The following is a 25643-nucleotide window of genomic DNA, read 5'->3' on the forward strand; positions in this document are numbered from 1 at the left end:
TTACACTGAAGTCATGTTGGACCAAATTATTAATCATGAAATGTTCATGATCACTTAACTTGTATCTATCATTATTACTTACTGTTCGCAAAACAAATGGACTGGTTAAGGTTGCAAGGATTCATTATTCCCAGAAATGGAGAAATACATTTGAGCTGACGTGTCAAATCTCACGGATGATACAGTGAAACAGGCAGTGCAGCTTAGACTTGCAAATGACGATGTCAAAGTTGTCATTTTTGAAACCCTTGTTTTATAAACTTCCAGACCTATTTCATAATAATGATTCCACACTCCTGGCCTGTGTGACTCCACATTCCACAGCCTGTTGACGTCAGCAAGGAGTAGTTGATTCACTTCTTCTATATTCTGCATGCATCATCATGACACTTGAGAAACCACACCACTACTGCTTACAATAGATTGAAAACATTACTTTTTTACATCAATCTTATGAAAAGGATTTACTTGGTCTATTTTCTGTCTAGTTGTGCACATTGGGAGTGCCTAACTAGCATATCACATGACTGATCCGGGTAAAAACCTAGCTGATTTGTAACTGTTCAGGGTAACTACCAAGCAACGATTGGACTTACTGAGAGTGCCTACCTACATACCATGTGGAGTGCCTATCTAGCATTTCTTGTGGAGTGCCTTCTTAGCATTCCAAGTCGAGTGCCTGCCTAGCATACCATGTGGAGTTCTTACCTAGCATACCATGTGGAGTTCCTACCTAGCATACCATGTGGTGTGCCTACCTAGCATACCATGTGGAGTTCCTACCTAGCATACCATGTGACTGACAGGAAGTACCTACCTAGCATACCATGTGACTGATCGGGGATTCCGACCGTCACCGATGATGTAACGCCATTGTGAGTGTTGTAGGGAGCGTGCCCTCCAAGACGCTGGTCCCCATACAACTGCTCCTCCTTAATATAACCATTGAGGGGCGTCACTTTCCCATTGGATAAATCTACTGGATTGTCTATGTTTCTTTGCGCCATGTGGCCATTAAAGCGGCGTTGATTAGTGTTCACACAAGACACCAGAGGGTGCTGGGGTGTGACCATGTAACCAGCATTCTGCTGCGATGTGCTGAAGGCCTGGGCGCCCCGAACGGCATACTGGACTCCATTCTGTGTGAGAACTTGCTCTTCGAGGTTCAGGCCATACACGCCCTGAAACAAAAAATGTCCACTTTTAAAGCAACACCATACCATACATAATATTCAAATATTCATTTAAATTCAAGTCTGGGTCATACAACCAGTGGTCGACAGCATGAGCAAAGAACTAGGGTATGGGTCTAGTACCTGGTTAAAACCACCTGATCTCGTTAAACAGGCTCTCAGGATCAACAACGAGCAAACATATCACAGTCAGGGGGGCGGCATTAGAAGTGACGCACATAAAGGCGAGAATTGATGGACATCATCTTCTATATTTGGGGAAGACAAGGTGTTGGAGTATATTCTTACTCCATCACCTGATGAAGAAGTTGACATCCATAAATTCTCGTCTTCACAGTCAGTGGCCTTAATATTGTATATTTAATTTCAAGTTCCATCTAGGAAATTGCAAAGTGATGCATTTGCAGGTTTTAAAAGTTGACCACTTTTCCATTGGTAAGACCCATGACAATGTGTACACTATGATAAGCCCAGACACAATCAGTTGTATCTTGGATTTAAACTCAACATCATTGATTTCTCTCCACAGGTTAGCATCTCTCTTCAGCACTCATGGTGCCCCAACACATATACTTGTTTGGTTTACACCGCACGCAGCAATATTACGATACGTATTGCGATATCTTGGAACGATACGATTCGATTTGATGCATATCACGATATGCTTTCTTTAGTTATTTTCTTTAAAAAATCATATTTTAATAGCAAGACATTTTGACATAACCTTCAATATCTAATGAAAATTAACAATTTTAAGGTCAAAGATACATATCACGATACGAAAAAATGTATAGATATATTTATCGTCAGATAAAGTATCACGATTATCGATACTACGACAATCGTCTCAGCTCTAATTTCTACATTGAATGAGTCTTGACCAGAGTCTTAGACAGACATTACAGTGATTGACATCACACACACAGACACATACGTGGAAAAACCCACACGAACATTGTACCATACTTACAAAATAGTAAGTTTACATTTGTTCGACAGTCGCTTTTTGTACCCAATATGCTTTTATAGCCCTTTGTGCTCCATCTCTTTGCACAAGTTACAACATTCATTCTGCACCATGGCTGCCATTAATAATGTAGCCTGCAGATGATTTATCTAAATTTCAACTTCAACATACGAAAGAAAAGTCTTAAAAACATTTATCAGTTGATGGATGATACTTTCTTATCATATTCATGTTATTATTCATTCATATACCCGGTACCCATTTCTTTTCACAATGTCAAAATTTGACAAAATATTGCTTTTTTGTACTACAACATCAGTAAAACATACTTCATTTATGACCTCAGAGTCTTATCTACTTCAGTGGCCTCACCTTTTATAAAACAAACATTGGAATTATTCAACTCTACTGGCATTAATCACAAGTTTATCCAAATAGAAACATGATTTTATTCCATTACAGAAGGTGAACCTCATTGAACAAGGTCATAAATGTATTAAAAGTAGTTGGTATATAAAAATTCAAACAAACATACCGGTATTGTTAACTAAAGAACTTGTGTGATACTGTGGCAAAACACTAAACCAGCAAAACACTTCCTGTTCATCACCTTAAAGCAAAATCACATTTTAGATAACTTGGTCTTGAGTGATTAAAAGTTGTCTTACAGAGTAGTCAAGGTTCCAGCGTTATCATGTTTGAGTTTGGACCCGGTAGACCAGTGGTTGATATAATGACCAACCACCCTGGTATTTCTGCCATGGCAACAAATGCTTCATCAAGGAAACATGATCTCCATTCACCCTTTCAATATTCATGGGGTATTCTCGAGTTCTAAAAACACATTTACATATTTGATCCTTCCTTCTTTTGATCATGATTATGATTATTGGTAGTCATCTTAGAAAAGAGACACTATGATGTTCACTTTCTTCTTGACTATGGTTTTATGCTGCTTTTAGCAATATTCCAGGAATATCGTGGTAGGGTACACCAAAAATACGCTTCACATGTGGGGAATCAAACCCAGGTCTTCAGGTGGGGTAGCCTTGTGGTTAAAGCATTCGCTCATGACGTCTAAGACCCAGGTTCGATTCCCAACACAGGTACAATGTGTGCAGCCCATTTCTGGTGTCCCACATCGTGATATTGCTGGAATATTGCTAAAAAGTGGCATAAAACTAAAACTCACTCACTCTTCAGCACAAAGAGTGAACACTTTAACTACTAGCTTCAATCCAGCCCTACACACACACAAAAGTGGACTATTCCATATCCTGTACATATGTTTGCTCTGTATGCCTATCATGTCACATCTAGTGGTAAATAACTGCTGGTACGTTTGTCTGTCTCACACATAATGACCAAATATCATTGTCCCTTCCACCTAGCCTCACTGTAACAACCCGTGAAGATCCGGGTTAGAATTGATCTTCAGTAAGAGGAGTAACCCATGCCTGCTGTATGAGGCGACTAATGGGATCGGGTGGTCAGGCTCACTGACTTGGTTGACAATATCATTATATCCTAATTGTATAGATTGATGCTCATGCTGTTGATCACTGGATTGTCTGGTCCAGACTCAATTATTTACAGACCGCCGTCATATAGCTGGAATATTGCTGAGTGGGGGTATAAAACAACAAAACAAACCACTGCAACACAAACGCCATAAATGAAGTTAATCCAGATCTGAATCTCTAATCTCTGGGACTAAAATTTAACTTGCTGCACGTCTAGTTTGTACAAATTGTATCATCTCCATCATGGAGGTCTTTTTTGTAATTGCGCACATTACTGTATTAATGACCTTATCTGAAACATTAAGCTGAAATTATCACAGCCTTTGGCATAACAGGCTGCATACCAATGAATTCATTTTCACTTGTATAAATTTTTTATATTAAAGTCAAATATTTAGAATTCTTGATCACAGTATTCCCAGATTCAGTGGGTAACCTGAGGAAATGACATCAATATTTCATGATGAGCTTCATAAAAATTGATGTGAATGGAATGACTGAGTATGGTTTTACGCCGCTTTTAGCAATATTCCAGCAATATCACGGCAGGGGACACCAGAAATGGGCTTCACAAATTGTACCCATGAGGGGAATCGAACCCAGGCCTTCGGCATGACGAGCGAACGCTTTAACCACTAGGCTACCCATCCGCCACGACTGGGTAATAACAAATATTAGGAGTGGTAGCAAGTTTGGACAGTAACAGTCTGTACATTCTGTGCATAATAAGGTAAAGCGTCCAGCTGGCATGTATAGGATGATTGACAAATGCCTGTGTTTATGTCACACCTGTGTTAAAATCCATCCAACAGATGGGAGCAGATCAATCACAAGAACAAAATAGCTTTTCACATGCTGTTATACCAAGAATATTGCTGATTGGCACAAAACAATATTCAGTCATGCTAAGACAAAAATATGCAAATAATCTATAAAAATTTAGTATGTTGAATAAGTTGCTCGATTATTGCCTCCCTCAGCACTATTCCAGATTTATGACGGTTGAGGGTGTATAATCGTTTGGACCAGATAATCACATTGTGAAAGGGGGATGAGGCTAATTTTACAGAGCTACAGTGTTGTAAATCTTGGTGTAGGAGTGAAATGTGAGTGGACAGTTACAATACGTCAACAAGTGAAATGTCCCTTTGAAATCAGTGTTGCTAATCACACATCCCACATTTCCTACTTCAACTAGAATAGGATGCCTTATCACCTACTGCGATGTTCACTGTACAGTTATACGGGTCATACAGAGACCATCCTAGTTTCACAAGACTTCCACATCTTATTGCAGGGCTCCAGATAACTTTTGGGGGTGCGAGTGTACTTACACATCATATTACAAGTGGAGGTGTACTGAGAATTTTGAAGGAGTACTGACATGTTTTTGTGTGAGCGAGTTGGTGATGTGGTTTGTCTGGACGATTCATCGATCACTATTTCCAACCATGTATTTGTATTTGAAGACGCGCGAGAAATAACTGAGCGACCATGTGATGCGCGAAATGTCAGGTCCGACTGGATATAAATAGGAACAGTGTAGTTTTTAGCCAATCGAAAAATAGTGACGCATATCGTTGCATGGCAACGCAAGTGATTCCTACTGTCGGGGTTTCCTCATGTGTCAAATCGTGTTTCGCAAAAGAAACTTGACAAGTATTTATCCGAAAAAGATTTCCATTTGCACGATACGCACGGAAATTAAATGTTAGACGTACAAATGTATTTATGTGCATACACGATACACTTGAAATCTTATATTATGTCGTACTTCATTGATTTTGAGGCGTACATTACGCCTGTACGCCCCTTATCTGTAGCCCTGTTATTGTAAGCATTACTATATGCTATATGTTATCTGCTGTCAACAAGAGGAATAGAGTTGTGAAAGTTGCAGGGAAAATAGCCTCTTGTGATTTTGGAATTTTAGAAACTCTATACAGTTCAACTGTTTCGTATCTTGCCTCAAGAATTTTGAAATACCCATCTCATGTTTTAACTCTTGTTATAAGCTTTCACCCTCTGGTTGTAGTTGTCTTATCCTCAATGTTAAATCTGAGACCGAAGAACAATCTTTTATTCCTGAAGATCTTTTTTAAACCATTGATCTTAAATATTCAGTTATCTCTTGTGCTTGGCTCGTAGTTATTATCATAGCTTTTATGCTTAAAGGTCACATGCAACGTAAAACACAACTTTGCAGATTCTGATACCTTTCGGTATGGACTTACCGAAACAAATCGTCAAAAATGCAAATTCAACTTATAAAGTTGAAAAATAACGCGATGAAAAAAAACGCGCGAAATCGGAGTTCAAACGTTTCACTAATTTTCCCCCCGACTTTTCGGGGGGAAAATGGGTTTCAACAGCTGGGCTGCGCTCATAGCATGTGCGCAGTGAAATAGGTTCGCGCAGCTTGGAAGCTGGTTGTCGGTGAATACCGGTGAAGGCTTTGGTGTGAGCTATTTTTCTAATGTTTTGTTGATATCTCACAAGCGAGCTTTTATATATTATGACAGTGAATTAACTGTTTATATAATTTCATTTGTCTATTTCACCACACGCTCTTCTTACCGAGTCACTTTCTCAGTTCGATACTTAAAAGCAATGTCATTATTTAGCGTTGACACAATTTCTAACTGTGATATAGATATGTCGTTGTCACAGACAAAACTCAATGTCTTGTTTTATTGACACCTGTGTGTCTGCCTGCCTGTCTGCTAATGACAATATTCAATACACAGCTGCTATCACTGACCACATGCAATTTGAACTTAACACCAATCAGGCTATACACCATAAACAAAATGCATTGATTTATGGCCCGAAGTTCGGTCTCTGTCACATTATGTAATTACACAGACAGGCAGGTGTGATACTTGAACACATGACATGTTATGATGTCTGTTGATTGCAAAATGTTATACACAAAAAATGAGCATGTATTTACAAAACCCAACATCTCTATATATACACATACAATGAGCCGTGCGGGCATCTGCAAATGAACCAGCCGTTACACTTGAGTGCACACCCACCCGCTCTGACTGGGTTCGGTATCCCGGCTGCTTCGTTTCTTGGGAAGTAAACCCAAGTACACAATATTGCACTTTTGATTTGCGATTGTACGCCTATAATTTTGTTTATATGTTTTTTCATAACCAGCAATGTATATCATATGTCATGAATAAGTGATAATTGTATTTTAATTATGTTTGATTTTTTGGTTGCATGTGAATTTAACTTTTAGGGATTCTACATGTGCTATTGCTTTGGATGTCTTCAATATTATTGTTTGTGCTTGTATGTCTGTTTGTATTGTGCTCTGTGTTTTATCATGTCATTTACCTCTGATGTACACAAAATTCCCTCTTGGGTAATAAAGTATTATCTTATCTTATCAAATGTTATATTTCGGATAACACCCTCTCAGTGAAAAGTACAAATTCTCAACTTTTTAGGGTTGAGCCCCATCTGAGATGTGAACCAAACCTATCATGGCACACACCAAGAGTTTGGATTGAAATCCTAGATCATAGTAGATAGGTCTCAACCCCAAAAAGTACTAGAACTACTACTTTAATTACATGGAAAAGTGGGTTATCTCAAAATATTACACGTGTTACTTTTGATGACATTCTAAAAGACATTGTGTATTCATACTGATATGAAAATTATTTCATTTAATTTTCACAAAGTATTACTACTTTTCAAAAAATTCTGTTTCAGGGCCTCCATGAGAGAGAGACAGCAAAGCATTTTCTTTGTTTAGGAAACTCTCTCCGCCTCATATCGGCTCCAGCATCTAATACTGTCCCTTCTCTCAAATTATAAGACTTACAGGTTCCTTAATATTCATGGGTACCAGTATACCATTTTTTTAGACTTAAAATATAACGTAATTATATGTTCATCAAGAGAGATGCTCATTTATCAACTCCAAATTGGTTATTTTATTTGCGGCCAGCTAAAAAGCCAAAAGATATTTAATTGTATTTCGTCATGTATAGCCATAAGGACAGAGTGAGTTTGAACAAACATCCAGTAAAATCAGTTTGGAAAACCCTACAAGGATTGGTATGGTGGTGGCAAACCTGGAGGCCTAGTGAACTTGGATTGAAACCCAGAAAACTCCAGTGAGTTGTGGTGCCTCAACCTAGCTTGCCACTGAACAACTCGATGATACTGATCACCTTTTGGTCGGGATAATCATACACTATGAGAATCAGTTTTGTACATCGTCAGAAAATACGAACAAATTGAATCTGGGGACACCTGCAATGGACATTGAAAGAATGGGAAACAAGACCTTCATTATCGCCATAGTAATCATTTCCAGTACTCATTAACAGTGATGATGTAGCTTGACCAACTTTCAGTAGTAGTTACTGTGTACTGGCATCGGGCAACCGTGGTTTGCAAACTTCTCGATCTTCAACGACTTTTCCAAAATTTCGCTGACTGTAAGGATTCATCTTGTGATGTTCAAATATATCTTCCTCTCTACACTGATGCAGTTACATATAAAATTATAAATGTTGAAACATGAACACTGACAAAACTTTCAAGTTCAGTTCAGCCTATTAGACCATGTAGACATTAAAACCAGGAGCATTTACTGGCCTAAAACAAGGCCCTTCATTATGGTGGCGCTGACCTTTGATTTATGCACCTACATGGTAGCCAAGAAGGGGGGGTAATTGCACAGCCCCTGGGGTGGCGCGGGAACCAATCTGCCATAACTTGCCTGGGAATTGCCTGGGACCCTCAGTGAGCATGTGCGGAAAATGTTCTCACCATCTAACTAGACTGGTGTGACCTTTGACCTTACCAGGTTGCGTTCACCAGCTCAATTGATGTGTGTGGAGATGGTTGAAAGCTCTGCTACTGTTGTGATATGTGGGACACGCTGATGAACACCACCGCTGTAGCGGTGGCCCAACCAACTGCAGCATGGATATGTCACATAGATTTCTCACAGCTGTTTCATGTCACATTTCACCTGTTAACTAGGTCACTGTGATTTAGCGGGTTTAAAACTTTCGTCCACCTATTCCATTGTCAGTTCTGTTATCATTTGTGGGAACACGAGGGAAGTGTTTTTCATGTTGGTTTAATGTTCAGGGTTCTTCTCCATCAGGACATTCAGGGGTATTCAAAGGAAAACATAATTGCACTTTATACTTTAACACGCTTTTGAAATTCGGAAACCCAAGACCTCTTCAGTTTATTAATTTCATAACATTTTTCTTCAGATGGTGAGAAACATATCACAGTTAACACACAACAATGCCTGTGAGTGGCAATTTCGAAAAGCAACTGTCCCAGATAGCATTCAGACGTTGGCCGAACGTTGGCAATGGTTTTGCCAACATTGCCAACGTTGGGCCAAGGTCCGAATGCTATCTGGGGTGTTGACCAACTTATCTTTCAGCAGCTACGTTTCACTTAATAGGATGCCCATATGAAGCCACTCTGAACCCTTAACCTAGACTAACAGCTAGTCTCTAAATGAACATATTTTACAGAAAAAGTGAAAGTGAAAAAAACAAACAAAATATAATAAAATGGAGCCCTGAGACTTTCTTCATTTTCAGAAGCTGTGGAAATCTAGACTTGCCACATTTTCTAGACTTGCGTGGGATTGCTTGGATATATTTGCTTCAGGGTCTGTATGACAGACTACCCTTAACCTTGAGAATTACAGGAACTATCCCTGACTGCATATAGTCACCAAAATAAGGCAAAATAACAGAAACATCATAGTTTCCAAATCTTGAACAAGTTCCTTATCTTCCTGAACCTGTTTGTATCCAATAAAGTGTTTCATAGCATCAACATATTCAAAACAATGACAGTGCAAGGTACAAGTGTCCAACAGAACACTCTGCTCCACCATACCTTGTGACTGACATTCATTGCGTTATTTCCTGTTTCCCATGGATGTATTTTGATCAGACTGACGCAAATGAAATACTTGGAAGACCGTCAACAACATAAATAGAGTTATTTACAACTAATTTATGGTAATTACATCAGATTGGGACATCATCACTATTGATAGTTTTATAAATGGAACTGCAAATGATCATCAACAATATTTAACAAGGATAAACGCCAATTCACACATTTTTTAGCCAGTTAGAAATTCTAAACATTTTTAACAAGAGATCGGAGTAATCGTGACAGAACTACACAACTTGATTAGTGTCAAATACAAATAAACAGATAAAACTAGGACGACATAAACAGGGATTTACCTTGAGTCCTGTATTTGAGGGTCCCTGGGACTCATACTCTTAATTTTCAGGGGTCCAAAACAAGAAAATAGGGATCCCAGACACTTGGATATTATTATTAATACTATGTTGTAATATTGTTGTAATTCAGTTACTGTTATTGTATTGTGTATCATGATCATTACATTGTTAGTAATGTTACAGTAATTAAATTGCAAATAATACCATAACCCGGCTAGTAGCAGACTCAGTGATAACTTATTGCTTCTTGATCAAATTTTTTACAAAATTTATTTGGATTTTTTCTGCGTCCCTGTAGTTGCGTCCATTGTCAATTTTGGCATTCGCGTCCCGTAAATCCCTGCATAAAGGGGCAACTTTATCATAGAATAAATATAGTTTCTCAATTCTGTGACAGACAAAAGACAAATCCATGACGAGACAAATATTTTAAATATTAAAAAGGTTCATTTAAATGATCAGCATTGGCTAAAAGCCAGAGTTGAGTTGAAAATATATGCTCATCCTATCATGCTAATACTGAATAGGTTAAATTTGAAAACTCATAAGGATTGACAGAAAATTTCCGGTTGATACATTTGACCTGTTTGGCAGAGATTGCAGTTCTGATAACCGTTATTAACACTTTGCAATAAGAATATATTTCAAATTTTGGAAACATACACAAATTCTGGGTGTGGAATCCACTATTATCAGCTCATAATATTGTAAAAATCCAAAGTATCAAAATACTAATAAAGATCTGATGACAACTTACATCAACAATTCAGTCCATAAAATCTTAATGACATCTTCAATAAACATTTGTTCCAAAGGAATAAAATTGTTGTGAACTATTCTTTTGAATAATGACCCAACTTGTCTATCGACAAAAGTCACCAAGTTTTGACATGCTTGAGGCATATGATTGTATCACATCAAGGAGGTACCTAGACTTGCTGAGAGGCCTACATACAGCCCCGGTCCTAAAAAAATCTCAAATTGGAACTTAAATTTCTTGTTAAAACAGTCTGAACAGCATCAATGTTATCAGCTTGTGGCTAGCCTGCAGCATGAACTTGTGGTGTAAGTGAAATTACTCGATTTTTGTGAGAAAACAACTAGTCCCTCTATTTTTTAACCAGTCACAGTGGCCAGGCCTGCCCATGATAACAGAGACGTTATTCATGGAATTATTCATCAAATTCAAAGAGGGCACTTGTACTTCACATATTACAGAACAATAAAAGAGGACAGTCTGTCTTACAATGAATTCAATATTAAGATTTTATGTTAAAATACATGAACTGAAGAAAACAATATTTAAATAAAAACAAAAAAATACACACAAATCTGGAACTAAATTAAAAAAAATCAAAATTCAAATCCAAATGAATTAAGATATTCCTCGGTTGAAAACAGGAATGAGTGAGTGAATTGAACCATATAACAGTAATATCAGTGTCAATGTAATATGGAAGGAAAGCTGAAAGTGAAGCAGGTCAGACATGTATCACTTTGGTGAACCCCACGAGCACTGTATATGACAAACCAAGACACATTATGAGGGTGACCAGGGATTCAAACTCACAACTTCTGACTCACATCTTCAAGGGGCATAACCCTGTACAGCAAATTGCACCACTTGACACAACTGAGCCACCCTCCCACACTACACAAAGCCACCCTCTTTATCAGCTTGTATGTATAAAGTACAATATCACAGTTCCCCAATTTCATTTCACCTTTTGGGCAATTATCCACCCCTATAAATAATAATAAATGTATCATGTTTTATTTTTACAGCACACACCTGGTCATGAACAACAAACAACTGACAAGAACTAAGTCCTTGAGCAGATGCAGACCCTCAAGAAACGCAGGTGAAACTGTTACAGATAGTGAAATCTTATCTGCATCATACAGCTGTGCATGATCCGGCTCTGGTCATCGGAGTAAGGTGATAGTCCTTGTCAAGCCTGTAATATTATTGGATTACAATGCCTGGCTTTGATAAAGCCCAGGTCAGTAAGCAGTATACAGTAGAGCTACAATCATGTTGTGTACAGGACGGTCATTACAGACCAGGGTGTGTATAATGATGGGCCAAGTGGCTGCTTCAAAGGGACATAATTATTTCATGATCACTGCCATAATTCATACAACTTCAAAAGAGATCATACGTAGTTCTCAGGCACCGCCCATACTTATACAATATCCCGGTATCTAAAATAACTTTGCTGGAGCCATGGAGTTCAGTTTTTAAAAACCTGGGCCTAGATTTTCGAAGCTCTCTTATCGCTAAGATAGTCGTAAGTTACTGTTAATGTATGGCACTTACGACTATCTTAGCGTTTGGAGAGCTTCGAAAATCTAGGCCCAGCAGCACTAGTGAAGATTCAGGAATATAATGCACGAGTTAAGTTGGAAACTATTCCAACAAATGACTTATCTGAATTATTTTCATTATCATTTGGTCTGTTATAAAAACAATGTTGAAGAAAATATGTGACATACAGCTGAAACAAACCCAAAATATGTCCCTTGTAAGCATTCAAATTGTTCACATCAATGTATGAATGAAAGGCTGGCACATCAATAACACATTTGACATGAGAGTGGCATCCCTGTTATACTACTTCAATCAACGAAAGTAAGAGTTCTGTATTCTGTGCCTGCAAGCATTATGAAAGACTATATTGAAAGATGTGTGGATGAGATATAGCTTGTGAAGAAGCTTGGGAACAACTGCAGATTTAGTTCTGACACGAATAGGATCAATTTCTTCTTTAATTATGTTTAGAAGCCATATTAAAGTTTACTCAACCATGTCCACTGACAAAAAATATGAGACGTTTCTTGGTAATTCCATTCCATCATCTATTCTAACCGAAGTTATGTTTTCTCTTTTGAAACCAGGAGCAGATATGATACTGACAATTAAAGATGGAAGCATTGTCTGGTTGAATCTGGTACAAGGACTCACGATCGTAAGTGTCTCAGGCACAATTATGCAGAGAGAATTGTGATACCAATCTCTAATGACATTTCCCACAATAATGGGAGTGAACCAAGCTCATCATGCCTTCAGAAGTAAAGCAGGGGTTGAATGTCATGGCCAAGATTATTGACTCACTAGTACAGCAGCATGCATTCACGTGTTAGGCTGTTTGTACTAGTCTGGACAGGTCTACTAGTGCAAGCTGACTGAGATACCAGGCTGAGTTTAAATAGATCCCACATCTAAACACGGTACATTAACTCCACACTAATTTTCCTTTTATGCCATTAAAGGTGACTGCCAGCCAGGGTAACAACAAGCACCGCCTTTTGAAGCCCTTTGGCATGGCAAGACTGGGATGGAACCATGTCCGCTCCCTGGGCAGATTCTGCACCCACTACACCATGGAAGCAGTCTTGCAGGGAAAAAAAGACAACGCACAAGAGAAATCTGACGTTCTTCAGGCCCTAGACTCCCCTCAATCTGACTGCTAACACAAGACTCCCTTCTACCTGACTACAGTCTGGATACAGTCTCACAAGAAACATGATCTGATCCCGTTCCCATTGACCCAGTCAACTTAGGCTGTAAACCAGACCAACATATGGTCCACAGACTAGATCCCTGCTACTAGGAATGATTGACATCACAATCAATTGACAAGTGTCTGTCACTTTCCTATACAGCCCTTATCACATAATGCACATTATATTTATGGAATCAATAGGACAAATATCAATATTGCCAAAGAAATAATTGGCATTTGGAGCGATGGGACTAAAAACCATCAATTTGTGTTCTTTCAAACACTAAGTGCACACAAAATAGATTAGAAGCTTCCTTATAGGATCAGTTCTTTGTGCTAGTCGGTCATCAGATGTAACAAGTGAGTTATCATTTCCAGATGCCACCTATCAATTGTCCCATTTTCCATTAACACTTTTTAACACTTTCATGATATTTTTGTTACAGTATTTAATATAAAAGATGTAACAAAACTTGGAAGATTAGTAAAACATTAAGTAGGCTTTCACAACTGTAAATAAATACTTTCCTTTAGAATCAGTCACTAACCAGTGTGGAGCAAATAATTCTACATTTTCTGTTTGGACATGTGTACCTTGCTCAGTGTGTTTTTTTTGTTATTCACCAAATTCATCATAATTGCCATCATCATCATCATCATCATCATCATCATCATAAAAACGAGGACATTAGTCAAATAGTTCAACTGAGAATTTACACTTAATCATTCACATACTAACATCCACCTAAACCTTTTTTTTTCACCAAGATTCAATTGACGATGGAAACTTTAACACAATGCTAACTAACGTCAGCAATCAAGAACAGTTTGCTTCAGCAGAAGAAAGCATTAATAATGTATATAGAACAATTACTTCAACTAGCAGACTGTGAGGTTGATATTCAAGGACACTTAAAGGTTTGGTAGGCCGGGACACTGATTTGTATTTCAGCCATGAAAACAAGGTACTGTGGTGTACATGAAGAACGAAATACTATAGTGTACATGAAGAACAATGTAACTATGGTGTACATGAAGAACAATGTAACTATGGTGTACATGAAGAACAATGTAACTATGGTGTACATGAAGAACAATTTAACTATGGTGTACATGAAGAAAGAGGAACTGTGGTGTGCAATCAAAGGTACTACCCAATAATTCAACTACAATGAACCGTTTAGTGACCACATGAAAGGAGTGAGTGGGTGTGTCCAAACATTGTTCTACATACATCATGTGACCTCTGTGGGCAGGGAAACTGAAGTGATGCAGTTCCAGATAATCACTTCCGTGGAACCCACAATCACCTTACGTTGACGACATAACCAAACCAAGAATAATATTTAGGTCGAAGCTGTAACTGGCAGATCCTGGTACACCTGACGTAGGCAATTCTCCACACGTCTTTCTTGTAGACCATTAAGTGATAGAAAATATAGACCATGCCAAACTGCACAATAGTTAATGCATCATCTAGACGAGTAGAAATATGCCACTTATAACGGTTTTGCTATATGTTATCATTATAAAGGCTACTGAAATATTGCTGGCACTTTTTTTTTTAAATTAAAAATGAACTCCCCCTTCCCATTCTCAGCTCCAGCAGCCCCTACTCGGCCCCTTTTCACTTAAGTATTCCTTTCAGCATTATTCTTATGAATAACTTCATTTTGAGGACTATATATTTTATCTATGAATTTTATCTTTCAGTGATTACAGTCCACAAGTTTCGACTGGCACTTGCTAAATTTCGCTGTAGCTCACATTCTTTAGCCATTGAGGAAGGCAGATATCTCAGTGTACCAAGGAATGAAAGAATTTGTAAAGTCTGTAGTGTAATTGTGGTTATATTGAAACAGAATATCATTTTTTATTGATCTGTACTGTTTCTGATGATCAACGTCAACGATACACTGCCAAGAAATATTACAAATATCCTACTGTGACAAAATTTAATATATGTCTTCTAACCAAACATCTGTTGTTATATATTTAACCTGTTCTATTTACCATGCCTCGCAGCCTAGACAGGTTATAGTAAAGTGAACTACCTTATACCTCTTGTACATCTCTGTAACACATATTCAGTCAGTCATTGAACGAATTTGTAAAATCCGTAACTGTGCCTATATTGAGACAGAATATCATTTTTATTGATCTGTACAGTTTTTGATAATCTACGTCAACGATATATGGCCAACAAATACTACGAATATCCTTATGTGACAGAATTTAATATGTCCATGTCTTCTAACCAAACATCTGTTGATAGTAACTTTGCCTGTTATATTTACCATGCCTCGCAACCGAGACACACTATAGTAAAGTGAACCAACTACCTCATACCTCATGTACATTCTCTGAAATATATATACATATATGTATACACTTATATGCAGTGGACCAATCAATATTGTACTTGGGGCCGTTGGCCCACATCTGTACTGAAATATAGAATTGAATTGACTATATATATATATATATAGTATATGTATACAGACTCTTGGGGAAACTTACATAAAAAGACCAATAATTGAAATAATTAATCACATAATGTGCTCATTACAGTCACACATGTACTATATAGTTGAGTTTTTGGAATGGTGATTCTCTAAAACATACAAATTTCAAAGAAAGTCTATTAATGTGAGAGAAAAAAGTATTGATATTTCTTAAAATATAGAAAAAAGAATCCCTATCATGGCTACGAAGCCAAAACAATTCAACATTCAAACATATAATCTTTGCCATCTCACTACCAAAACAGCAGTTCACCTCATATCATGGTCCCCAAGTAAAGGTTGACAAAGAAAAACCTACTCCTTTACAGTCGTAACAAACATTCCAGTTGGTGTAATATACATCCATCAACATCTGATGTTCTCTCATGATGGTACATAATCTGTTTCACTTAACACATAAAATATATATGAACAAAAAGCCTCATTCTAGTTTAAGTTTGGATCAAAATCTAATAATTAATTTAGAGTGGCATTACCGGCCATTTTCAACAAATGGATGCATGGAAGACTGCTGAACACTGTAAAATACCACTTGAAAAATTAATAACCAACTCTCACCGAAACCAAATAGGTTAAAAGTAAATAATTAACATGCTTTGCCTGATGATATTTCTTTCCTTTGTCTCTGTCGGAAAAAAAATCAGCTGAATATATTTTTGTTATGGACATATTTATGTCTTGAATCCCCAAAACAACACTGACATAACAATCGATTGTTTCATGAAACTATTCCATCTTTACTGCATCAGTTGACTGAAGAAAAACATTGTAAATAATATGAACTTCCATGTTATTGCTGTGAATAGAACCTGGACATCAACAATAGTGAACTGTAAACCAAACATTCTTTCCTGCTTTGTCAGTTCAGCAAGTCAGTTTTTCATGCACAAACTTTATTTAGATTCTACATTTACAAGTGTAATCAAGTGTAGTTCTTCAGCTCTTGTTACGCAATATGTGACAGAAGACTGACAGATTCTAAAGACTACTCATGCATACAGGTATACTCCTTACTACTCATGAATGTTATGTAAGCCAGGTGATATATTGGTCCTAATTAAGCTTGATGGACAGGTGTCAGTTTATGTTCCACTTGAGTAGTTCATGGTAGTTTGAAATAAGACTAATTGGTTTATGACTGCTGATCACGCTGATTGCGAACAACTTGATTACCGTGAATGCCCTCTCATGCAGCTTTTCTCATAAATACCACTGTATGTTAGAATCGTGTCATTTGCAAATTATAAACATTATTTTAAGATCTGTATAAAAAAATAAACTTGATCACAAATAAATAAACAACACATGAGCAGCTATTAGCATCGCAAATTTGCTGCCTAAATGAAGAAAAAGTGGAACATTACAAGAAAGTTGTGAAAACATCAAATGTGAACAAAAAGACCTGGTGTGGTTGTGTACATTGTTTGTTAAGAATGCAAAACCAAGCGAGATGCACAGTATGGCTACCCCTCTGATCAAACAAAGGGGAGCCAGGCTCGTGGGAAAATTTGCTCATGCGTCAGATTGGACCACTTTAATATGCATCAGTATCAGGAAGTGGTTTCATACACTCCCTTTCCTATTGACAAGTCATCTACAAACTCATTTAAGTCATAAACTTGATGAAAGCCTTGACAAGAAATGAAGTTAAAATCACAACAAATGCCTACCTGTGACAAGTATCCACCATTCTCATTCATGGTGAAAAAATCTGCCACTGGCTGCTCTGCCAGTGTAATGAAAATTAGTCTGTGGTTGTAAAATTTACTCTAAACTCCTCTTTTGACACTAATAAATGATCCAGTCAGCTTTCTGTGTCGAGTGTGGGTACTCCTTTTGAAACACATAGGTAGAGATGTTCCTCATGGGTACAGTACAACAACTCTACTACCAGTTATCGCGATGCTGGTACTAAACTTTGAAACGGACACTCGTGGGAAAATACAGTTGTAATTGACATCGTGAGAACAATGATGGCCGGCTGTGCCGTCCTTTGCTAACACTCCCCCGGTAAGACAAAAAAGTACACGAAGCAGAGCTGAAAGTTTCACTGAGATCTCAAGTCACACTTAGACAAACATATAAACGAAGTAATGACAGTGCAATCATTTCAAAGTGATAGGACATCCAGATGAATGCTGGTAAGTATTCATTTTACGTAGGAGGTGTAAGGAAGAGCCAGTTTCCCAAGTTCGGGACAAAGCCCATTGGTACTTTCCTTATATGGAAAGCAGGTGTTCCCACGGCTAGTCAGCGTGTTTTGGTCCAATGGATTTTGATAACAAATAAGCCATAAGGTCGACAGACCCCCAAGTTAGCTTTCCCCGTCAGTCGGCGTAAAATAATCTGACGAGAAGGAGAGCAAAGATGTGTAAAATAGGTCTGACACGATTCATTCAAAATGTAGCCCAACGACTTGCAAAACAGTGGCATAAATATTTCGGTATACATGCATAACAATTATAGCAATTATGCCTGCAACAGATGCAGTAACCAGTCGCAAGTGTATATACCATGCACACTGATTATATATAAAACAAAATGCAGACGTGGTATCACTCACCCGTTCATAAGAACAACGCCGCACTTAGTCAAATAATTTGTCGAGTCGGGACTCGAGTGAAGTCCAGAGCTGTTTGACAGTTTACCGAAAGTCGGAAAGGTTAATTCTCCCTCATGAAGGAAGGGCATGTAGCGTCACAACTCGATTTTCATCTCAGACAATAATACATCTCGAAACCGTCAACGCAGTAGCCCGATATTTCGTGGCGTGATATTATATAGATATAACTTTTTCCAAATTCAACTAGAAAGTTACAGCCAATATGGCGGACATTACATCTGCCCATGCGCTTGTTTTGGTTCCTACTTCCGGTCGGGATGCTGTGAAGTCTGGGTGTTAGTTGATATTTAGTACGCAGATGTGAGCGAATTTATGTCAGTTCGTATATATAAGTGACAGAGTCAATGTAGATCTGAAAGTAGTTTGGTGAGAAATGTCTTCAGGCAATGATCAGAGTCCCAGAAAAACTACAGCGTGTGGATCGGAGATGGAAGCAAGCCAGACCCAATCTACAAGTGACAGTTCACCTCAGGCCAGGCCTGGCAGTGATCAAGATGCAAATAACTCCAATGTATCAATGCTGAATGAAAAACCTAGTACTGAGAATACTGATAAAACAGGTGAACACAGAAAACTTCTATTAACTTATTCAATTGAATACTGTGAGCCTAAACAAACTGAAAGATAACCTTATTGCATTATAAACATGATATTTGTTTCTGTCAACCATGTGAGAGGTGATCTAATTTATCAATATTCTTATGACTGTTAAAAACGTCATACTGTGAATATTATGGTTACCTTTTCCACAGATTGTCTCCCATCGATCTTTGCACTATGATTGTTGTGAGTGGCAATTATGCTCACATAGTGCAAATGTAGAGTGCCAATTATATATATGAATGTTTCTGTACTGATCCTTATATACCTTTAACTTGCTATAAAGATCTATACCAAAACGTCACCATATTAATATTAACAAAAGTTGCAATCCATACAACTGCTACTCTGTCATTACCCAAAGTCTAAAGATGCCTAACAAACAACTTAGTGCAAAGGTAGTTTAGTGGAAAGGGACCCAGTTGAGTTGTGAAAGGTAAACATAAGTATCATCAACATAGGTGAGGTGAGGTGAAATTGGGTTTTACATCGTGTACGAGAATATTTTGCTCATATGACGACGTGCATGCGTGTGTATGTGTATGTGCAGCTGCTTGTACTAGCCCAGACTGAAGCTGGTTTTATAGTCCTAGCCCACTGAGATACCATGCCGCAGTGAAGCATGAATACCCCACTCAGACACATTATACTGACTCTGAGCCGACCAGTCCTTGATGTACTCATTAATGCCGAGCGCCAGACAGGGACCAACAAGTACCATATTTTAACGTCTTTTGGTATGACACGGTCGGGGATCGAACCCACAACCTTCCGCTCTCCGGGCGGACTCTCAACCACTACACCACAGAGGCGGTTCGTCAACATAGAAACACTAGCATTATAATTTATGAATTAAGGAGGGATAGTATTTAAGCAAGAAAATCAACTTCCACCAGCCAAGAGTGAAAGCATTGTGGGAACTTCCCCCACAATGCTCAGTTATCTACTAGTCCAAAGGATACATTTAGTATTGAACTGTATCACACAAAGACTAGTAGCAGTATTGCAGGGTATGGTATGAGAATCCGTCATACCAAAAGACGTTAAAATCTGGTACTTGTTGGTCCCTGCCTAGCGTTCAGCATTAATGGGTACAACAAGGATTGGTCGGCTCGGAGTCAGTATAATGTGTCTGAGTGGGGTATTCATGCTTCACTGTGGCATGGTATCTCAGTGAGCTAGCACTATAAAACCAGCTTCAGTCTGAGCTAGTACATGCAGCCACGCTTACACACGGATGCACATCGTCATATGAACGAAATATTCATAAGTAGGACGTTAAACCCCATTTCACCTCACCTAGTATGTGAATATCAAGGACAAACTGAACACCATTTTCATTGTTTGAAATTAAGGAGGTTGCTCTTATAGTCCAGGGCACCATGAGTCTGAAATATTCAATATGAAGGTCATTACAAGTAATTTCAACACATTTCAACACTTAATTTCATTATTATTTAATAAGGCAAAGGGACTGAAAAGTGAGATTATTTTTCCAAATGGGGATTTTCTTTAATGCTTTCCCCCCTAACAAATATTTTGACACTGTATATGAACACAGGGGTGGAAATAACTTTAAAATTGCTAGTGTACTTGGGTACAGTGGCACATGTAAAATCACTTGCCCTGGTAATTTTGCCACTATACCAGTTGATTTCCTTGTTTTGTTTTTTTAAAAAGCAACATAATTAACATCGGGAAGTCAACTGGACATCGGTAGAGAGTGATATACAAATTTGCTTGCCCGACAGAAAAAAAACACTGGACTGGGACGTCGGGCAATGGGTTATTTCCACCCCTGGAACACACATAAGTTCAATGCAGTTATGGAAAATTAAGCTCTAAAAGTTCTTCCTCTTCATTGATCCAACCGTCAGTAAAAAACAAAAGTCATCTAAAGTTTTAACCTCCATAAAGACTGAATCAACATGAATTTGGAATGTTGTAGTTCCTTGCTGGGAATGTTCACTTACATTTGCTGCAGGTCTGGGACTGAATATTGGCTCAGAGCAGGTCCTGATAAAGTTTAAGAATCATAGTCCTGTCATCACTTTACTATCCCCTTGTTTATCTCCACTGCTTTACTATCAAGGATGGGGCAGTGGGGTAGCCTAGTGGGTAAAGCGTTCGTTTGTAATGCCGAAGACCCAGGTTCAATTCCCCACATGGGTAAAATGTGTGAAGCCCATTTCTGGTGTCCCCCTGTCGTGATATTGCTGGAATATTGCTAAAAGCGGCATAAAACTAAGCTCACTCACTCGCTACTATCAAGGATAATTCCCCTGTCCCAGATGTAAAGAATATAGCTATTGTTTACCCGTGAATTTTATTTTTCAGCAAAATCTAATTCTGAAGCAGCTAACCCTGGTGCAGAAGAAAGTTTGAATTCACTTGAGGCAGATCAAAATGGCACACAAACGAGCAGTAAAGGACAAGCTGAGGTCACGCCCATGGACCAAACTGGATCTGATCAAGCAGTCAGTATGGACATTGAAATTGATGCACAGCCAGAAAATGTAGAGTTACCTCCCACTGATAACAAACCAAATGTGGAGTTACCTCCCCTTGATGGGTCTGCTGCAGCTGAAACATCAACTTCAAAAGAAAGTGAAACACCTGCAACAGATGTAGCCTTGAGCAATGTTGTAGAGTTGCCTCCCCCTGATGAATCGTCTGGTGGTGAACCTGGCACTTCTGCCTCCGGTGCTAAAGATGACTTGTCAGGCCAAAGTGTTTATTATATTAAATGGATTCACTACAAACAGAACAAAGTGCCAATTATAACACAAAATGAAAATGGACCCTGTCCTCTCTTGGCAATAATGAATGTTTTATTGTTGAAGGGCAAGGTCAAACTTGCTCCTATGATTGAGATGATCACGTCGGAACAGCTTATGACGTATTTAGGGGAGAGTATCTTAGACAGCATGCCAGAGGTAGGTGGCAATATTACTTAAACAAAATCATAAAACAAACAATCATCAAAATCAGTTTATTGATGCTTTTTGTAAATATGTGTCATGGTTTTTTAACATTATCATTTAAATAGGGTATGGTATGAAGGGATAACGGTCTAAGTCAGCCAAGAACCCAAATACCATACAGTTTTAATATACATTCTGATAAAAGTTATGTCCCTTAGCAAATAAGGGAATTTATGTTCAAGATGTTAGTGTGAAATGCTCTAATGCTAAGGGGGGGCCGTGTATTGCCTGTTAGTGCTATGTAGTTCATTGCGATGAGGGGCGGTTGGGTAGCCTAGTGGTTAAAGCGTTGGCTCGTCACGCCGAAGACCCGGGTTCGAATCCCCACATGGGTACAATTTGTGAAGCCCATTTCTGGTGTCCCCCGCCGTGATGTTGTTGGAATATTGCTAAAAGCGGCGTAAAACCAAATTCAGTCAGTCAGTCTAATGCAAAGGGACATAACTCTCAAGCTGCGTTTCAAAGATTTGGATTTGTTCCAGATGGTTTAGATAGAAAATGATGTACAGTTGGACTAAATGTAGTTTTTCTTCATTAAGATCATGTCAGAATTTGTTGGATAAAATGGAATAAAAAATGTACAGATTGGTTCTGACAATTCAACAATCAAAACATGTTTTTTGCATAGAAATGACTTTTGCAAGATGACCTTTGAACCTCTAAATGTGATATTTCGTGTAAAAATTAAAGAATCTTTGCCAAAAACAGCAGTGTAGAATATGAATATAACTGCCAAGTAACTGCTGTGAAGTTTTGGTTTCATTGACTACTGTTCAACATCTGACAACAAATTTAACTTGAAGTGTATGTTTAAATAAGCTATTTAAAAGGCATTAACAACCCCACAGACCCCCTTTAGTTTCAGACACTACTTGTAATAAGCAAAAATGTTGTTTGGCTTTTTTCATTCCAGACACCCATTTGGGCATATTTCTAGTTTTGATACTTAATTTTTTTTTCGATATCTTAATGTCAAGCGTATTTTAATATTACATTCCTTGAAGTAAACTAAGCATTGTTTTCTTCTTGTGATCAGTGAATACAAGGCACCTCCATGAAGCTAAAACATTTGAAAGAAGTGAAATAGGAAATGTATAACCCCAGGTTCTAAAAGATCTTTGTAGATTTCATATTAACAATCAGCCTCTGAGGAGAATATCTCTTACAAGCACTTGCGTACTTTGACATGAGTCTGGTTGAGATGAACTTGAGTAGCTGACCAGTGGAGATGATTACAATCTTCACATCTCTCATGATGCTGTCTGAATATTTCTTCTTTTTTTTCAGAATCTCTCCAAGTCTGTTCGAGCCAACTATGAGCAGAATATGCAAGATGCTATGTCTGTGATGTACAAACTCCAAACTGGCCTTGATGTCAATGTCAAATTTTCTGGGTAATATGTGTAAAGTTTTTTTTTCTTGAATTAATCGTTTACCTGTATCGTATGAACTTAGTAACTAAATGATAAGTAGACACTGAAGAAAGACAAACAAGCAATTTCCCACTCACTCCATGACTACTCACTCACTAACCCAACCAGGTGTTGTACCTTGTAGGGTATCAGACTTCGAGTACACCCCTGAGTGTATCATCTTTGACCTGCTGGGCATCCCCCTGTACCACGGCTGGCTGGTGGACCCCCAGGACCCAGTGTGTACCTCTGAGGTGGGCATGTGCAGCTACAACCAGCTAGTGGAGAAGATCATCGCACAGAAGAGTTCCGACAGGGAGGAGACAGTCACTGAAGGTGAGAGGAAGTAATGCATTCTCACAAAGGAAGGGAGTTGGGGTAGTCACGTGATAAAAGTGCCCAAGTGATTCATGTCATCTAGCTTAAGTTGGACCTTTGACTGATTCTTATCCTGATTGTCCCAAAGATACCACTTACAAGTTGTAGTCTTTCCCCAGGATCAAAAAACGGCAGGGCGACAGAATGTCAAAAGTTGCCCCCTTATTTTTAATGGGGCATGCAATGACATATTTCCAAGTATTATGTCAAGTTATCCATGCATATGATTCTTAAACACTCAAAGAACAGAGTTATTTCACTTTACGTAACATAGAAACTAAAAACCATGTGTTGAAATAAATTATTGTAATAAAAAGAATCGCACGCACCAAGTAAAAAGGGCAGGGTCAGAAATAAACAGGGCTGTGTCCTGTTAAAAATGTCTAGCGGAAACACTATTTTAACAATGTCATATAAGAAGTTGATATCACTGAAATGTCCTCATACCGTTTGTCTTGAGCTGAGTTACTGTATTATCCAGCCTCATGTAAGAATGTCGAGTTTTGATTGGTATCACGGACTCTGATAAAATACCCGCGATCCGCGAGCAGGAGTACAAAAGTCGATCATCCCTCGAAGCCTTTGATTGGCCACGACTCTCGGTGACCACGCAAAAGTATGATGTGTGAAAAGCGTGCATCGCCAAGCCTTTAGTAACGTGCACTGCATTGAGGTCAATCGATCAGCTGGTGTCAACATGGCAGCAAGGAAACGTTTTGCCACAACTGAGAATGAAATTGATGTGTATTGTTTTCTTTTTATTTAGTACAAACATTCGGCTAGATAAATGCCTTATCACATCGTGTCGAGGGAAATACAGGGTTTTATTCCCTGAGGGGAAGTCCCTCGTAAGGTTGTAAGGAGAATACAACCTTACTCGGGACTGATAAAACCCCATATTTCCCTCGACACGATGTGATAACTTATAATGTTGCTCAAGTACTGTTTGATGTAGGGCTGTGTATTGGCAAATAAACTGTATTGCAATATGTATTGCGATATATTGGGAACTTAAGTGTTTGACAGTGAGTGAAACTAATTGTGCAAGTCAATCCTATTTCTTCATTATAGGTCCCTAAACATATGTTATAGTTCTGATAACAGCAATCTCAAAATTATGTTGCATAGTCAATGATTCTATTTTCTTTTTTATCCAATTTATAGTATTACAGTATGCCGTTTTGTCGTTGAATAACGAAGGAAAACATCTGTTGTGAATGAAAGTCTGGGTTGATTGTAATTTGAACCATAAAGATAATCACATAAACTTCATATATGTTCTTTACCCAATATACTGGTTCTCAGAAAAAATATTGTAATACGTATCGTTTGAAAAGCGTATTGCGATATACCATATGCCAGTAATATCATGCAGTTCTAATTTAATGTGTCATCTGTGCAAACCACCCAACAAAAGATCAACATGCTGTATTAACTATAGCTGAGAATGTGCTGATTGTGGTTGGACGAAGAGAAATGTTGAACCCGCAGAACACATGTGTAGAGAGTTACCTCCCTTCAAACTTCCAGTTTGACATACTTCACCTGTTATCATCTGTATTTGATTAGAACCAATTGATAAATTAAGACAGCGTTTAAAATTCCCACCTGCCCAACCGTTCAGAACGGTCTATTTTCATCTCGGACGGTCAAACTTCAAAAGTAGCCT

The 25643-nt window shown here is 38.2% G+C and overlaps 2 protein-coding genes across 2 annotated transcripts in view; one reads left to right on the forward strand and one right to left on the reverse strand.

The window, feature by feature from the left end:
- The window catches only part of LOC124257325 (recombining binding protein suppressor of hairless-like), a 40143-nt gene extending 22192 nt beyond the window's left edge, over positions 1-17951 (reverse strand). The window contains 2 exon segments of the mRNA XM_046691360.1: positions 818-1181; positions 17648-17951. Of these exon segments, the coding sequence (XP_046547316.1) occupies positions 818-1181; positions 17648-17677 (394 nt within the window). The 5' untranslated portion in view covers positions 17678-17951.
- Positions 17952-18835: 884 nt separating this feature from the next.
- The window catches only part of LOC124257323 (ubiquitin carboxyl-terminal hydrolase MINDY-1-like), a 39458-nt gene continuing 32650 nt past the window's right edge, over positions 18836-25643 (forward strand). Inside the window, exons 1-4 of the mRNA XM_046691358.1 lie at positions 18836-19160; positions 21538-22136; positions 23472-23578; positions 23742-23932. Of these exons, the coding sequence (XP_046547314.1) occupies positions 18974-19160; positions 21538-22136; positions 23472-23578; positions 23742-23932 (1084 nt within the window). The 5' untranslated portion in view covers positions 18836-18973. The remainder of the gene's footprint in view (positions 19161-21537; positions 22137-23471; positions 23579-23741; positions 23933-25643) is intronic.

The sequence above is a fragment of the Haliotis rubra genome, unplaced genomic scaffold (assembly GCF_003918875.1).
Source record: "Haliotis rubra isolate DU_JTF1 unplaced genomic scaffold, ASM391887v1 Scf658, whole genome shotgun sequence".
Taxonomy (NCBI): domain Eukaryota; kingdom Metazoa; phylum Mollusca; class Gastropoda; order Lepetellida; family Haliotidae; genus Haliotis; species Haliotis rubra.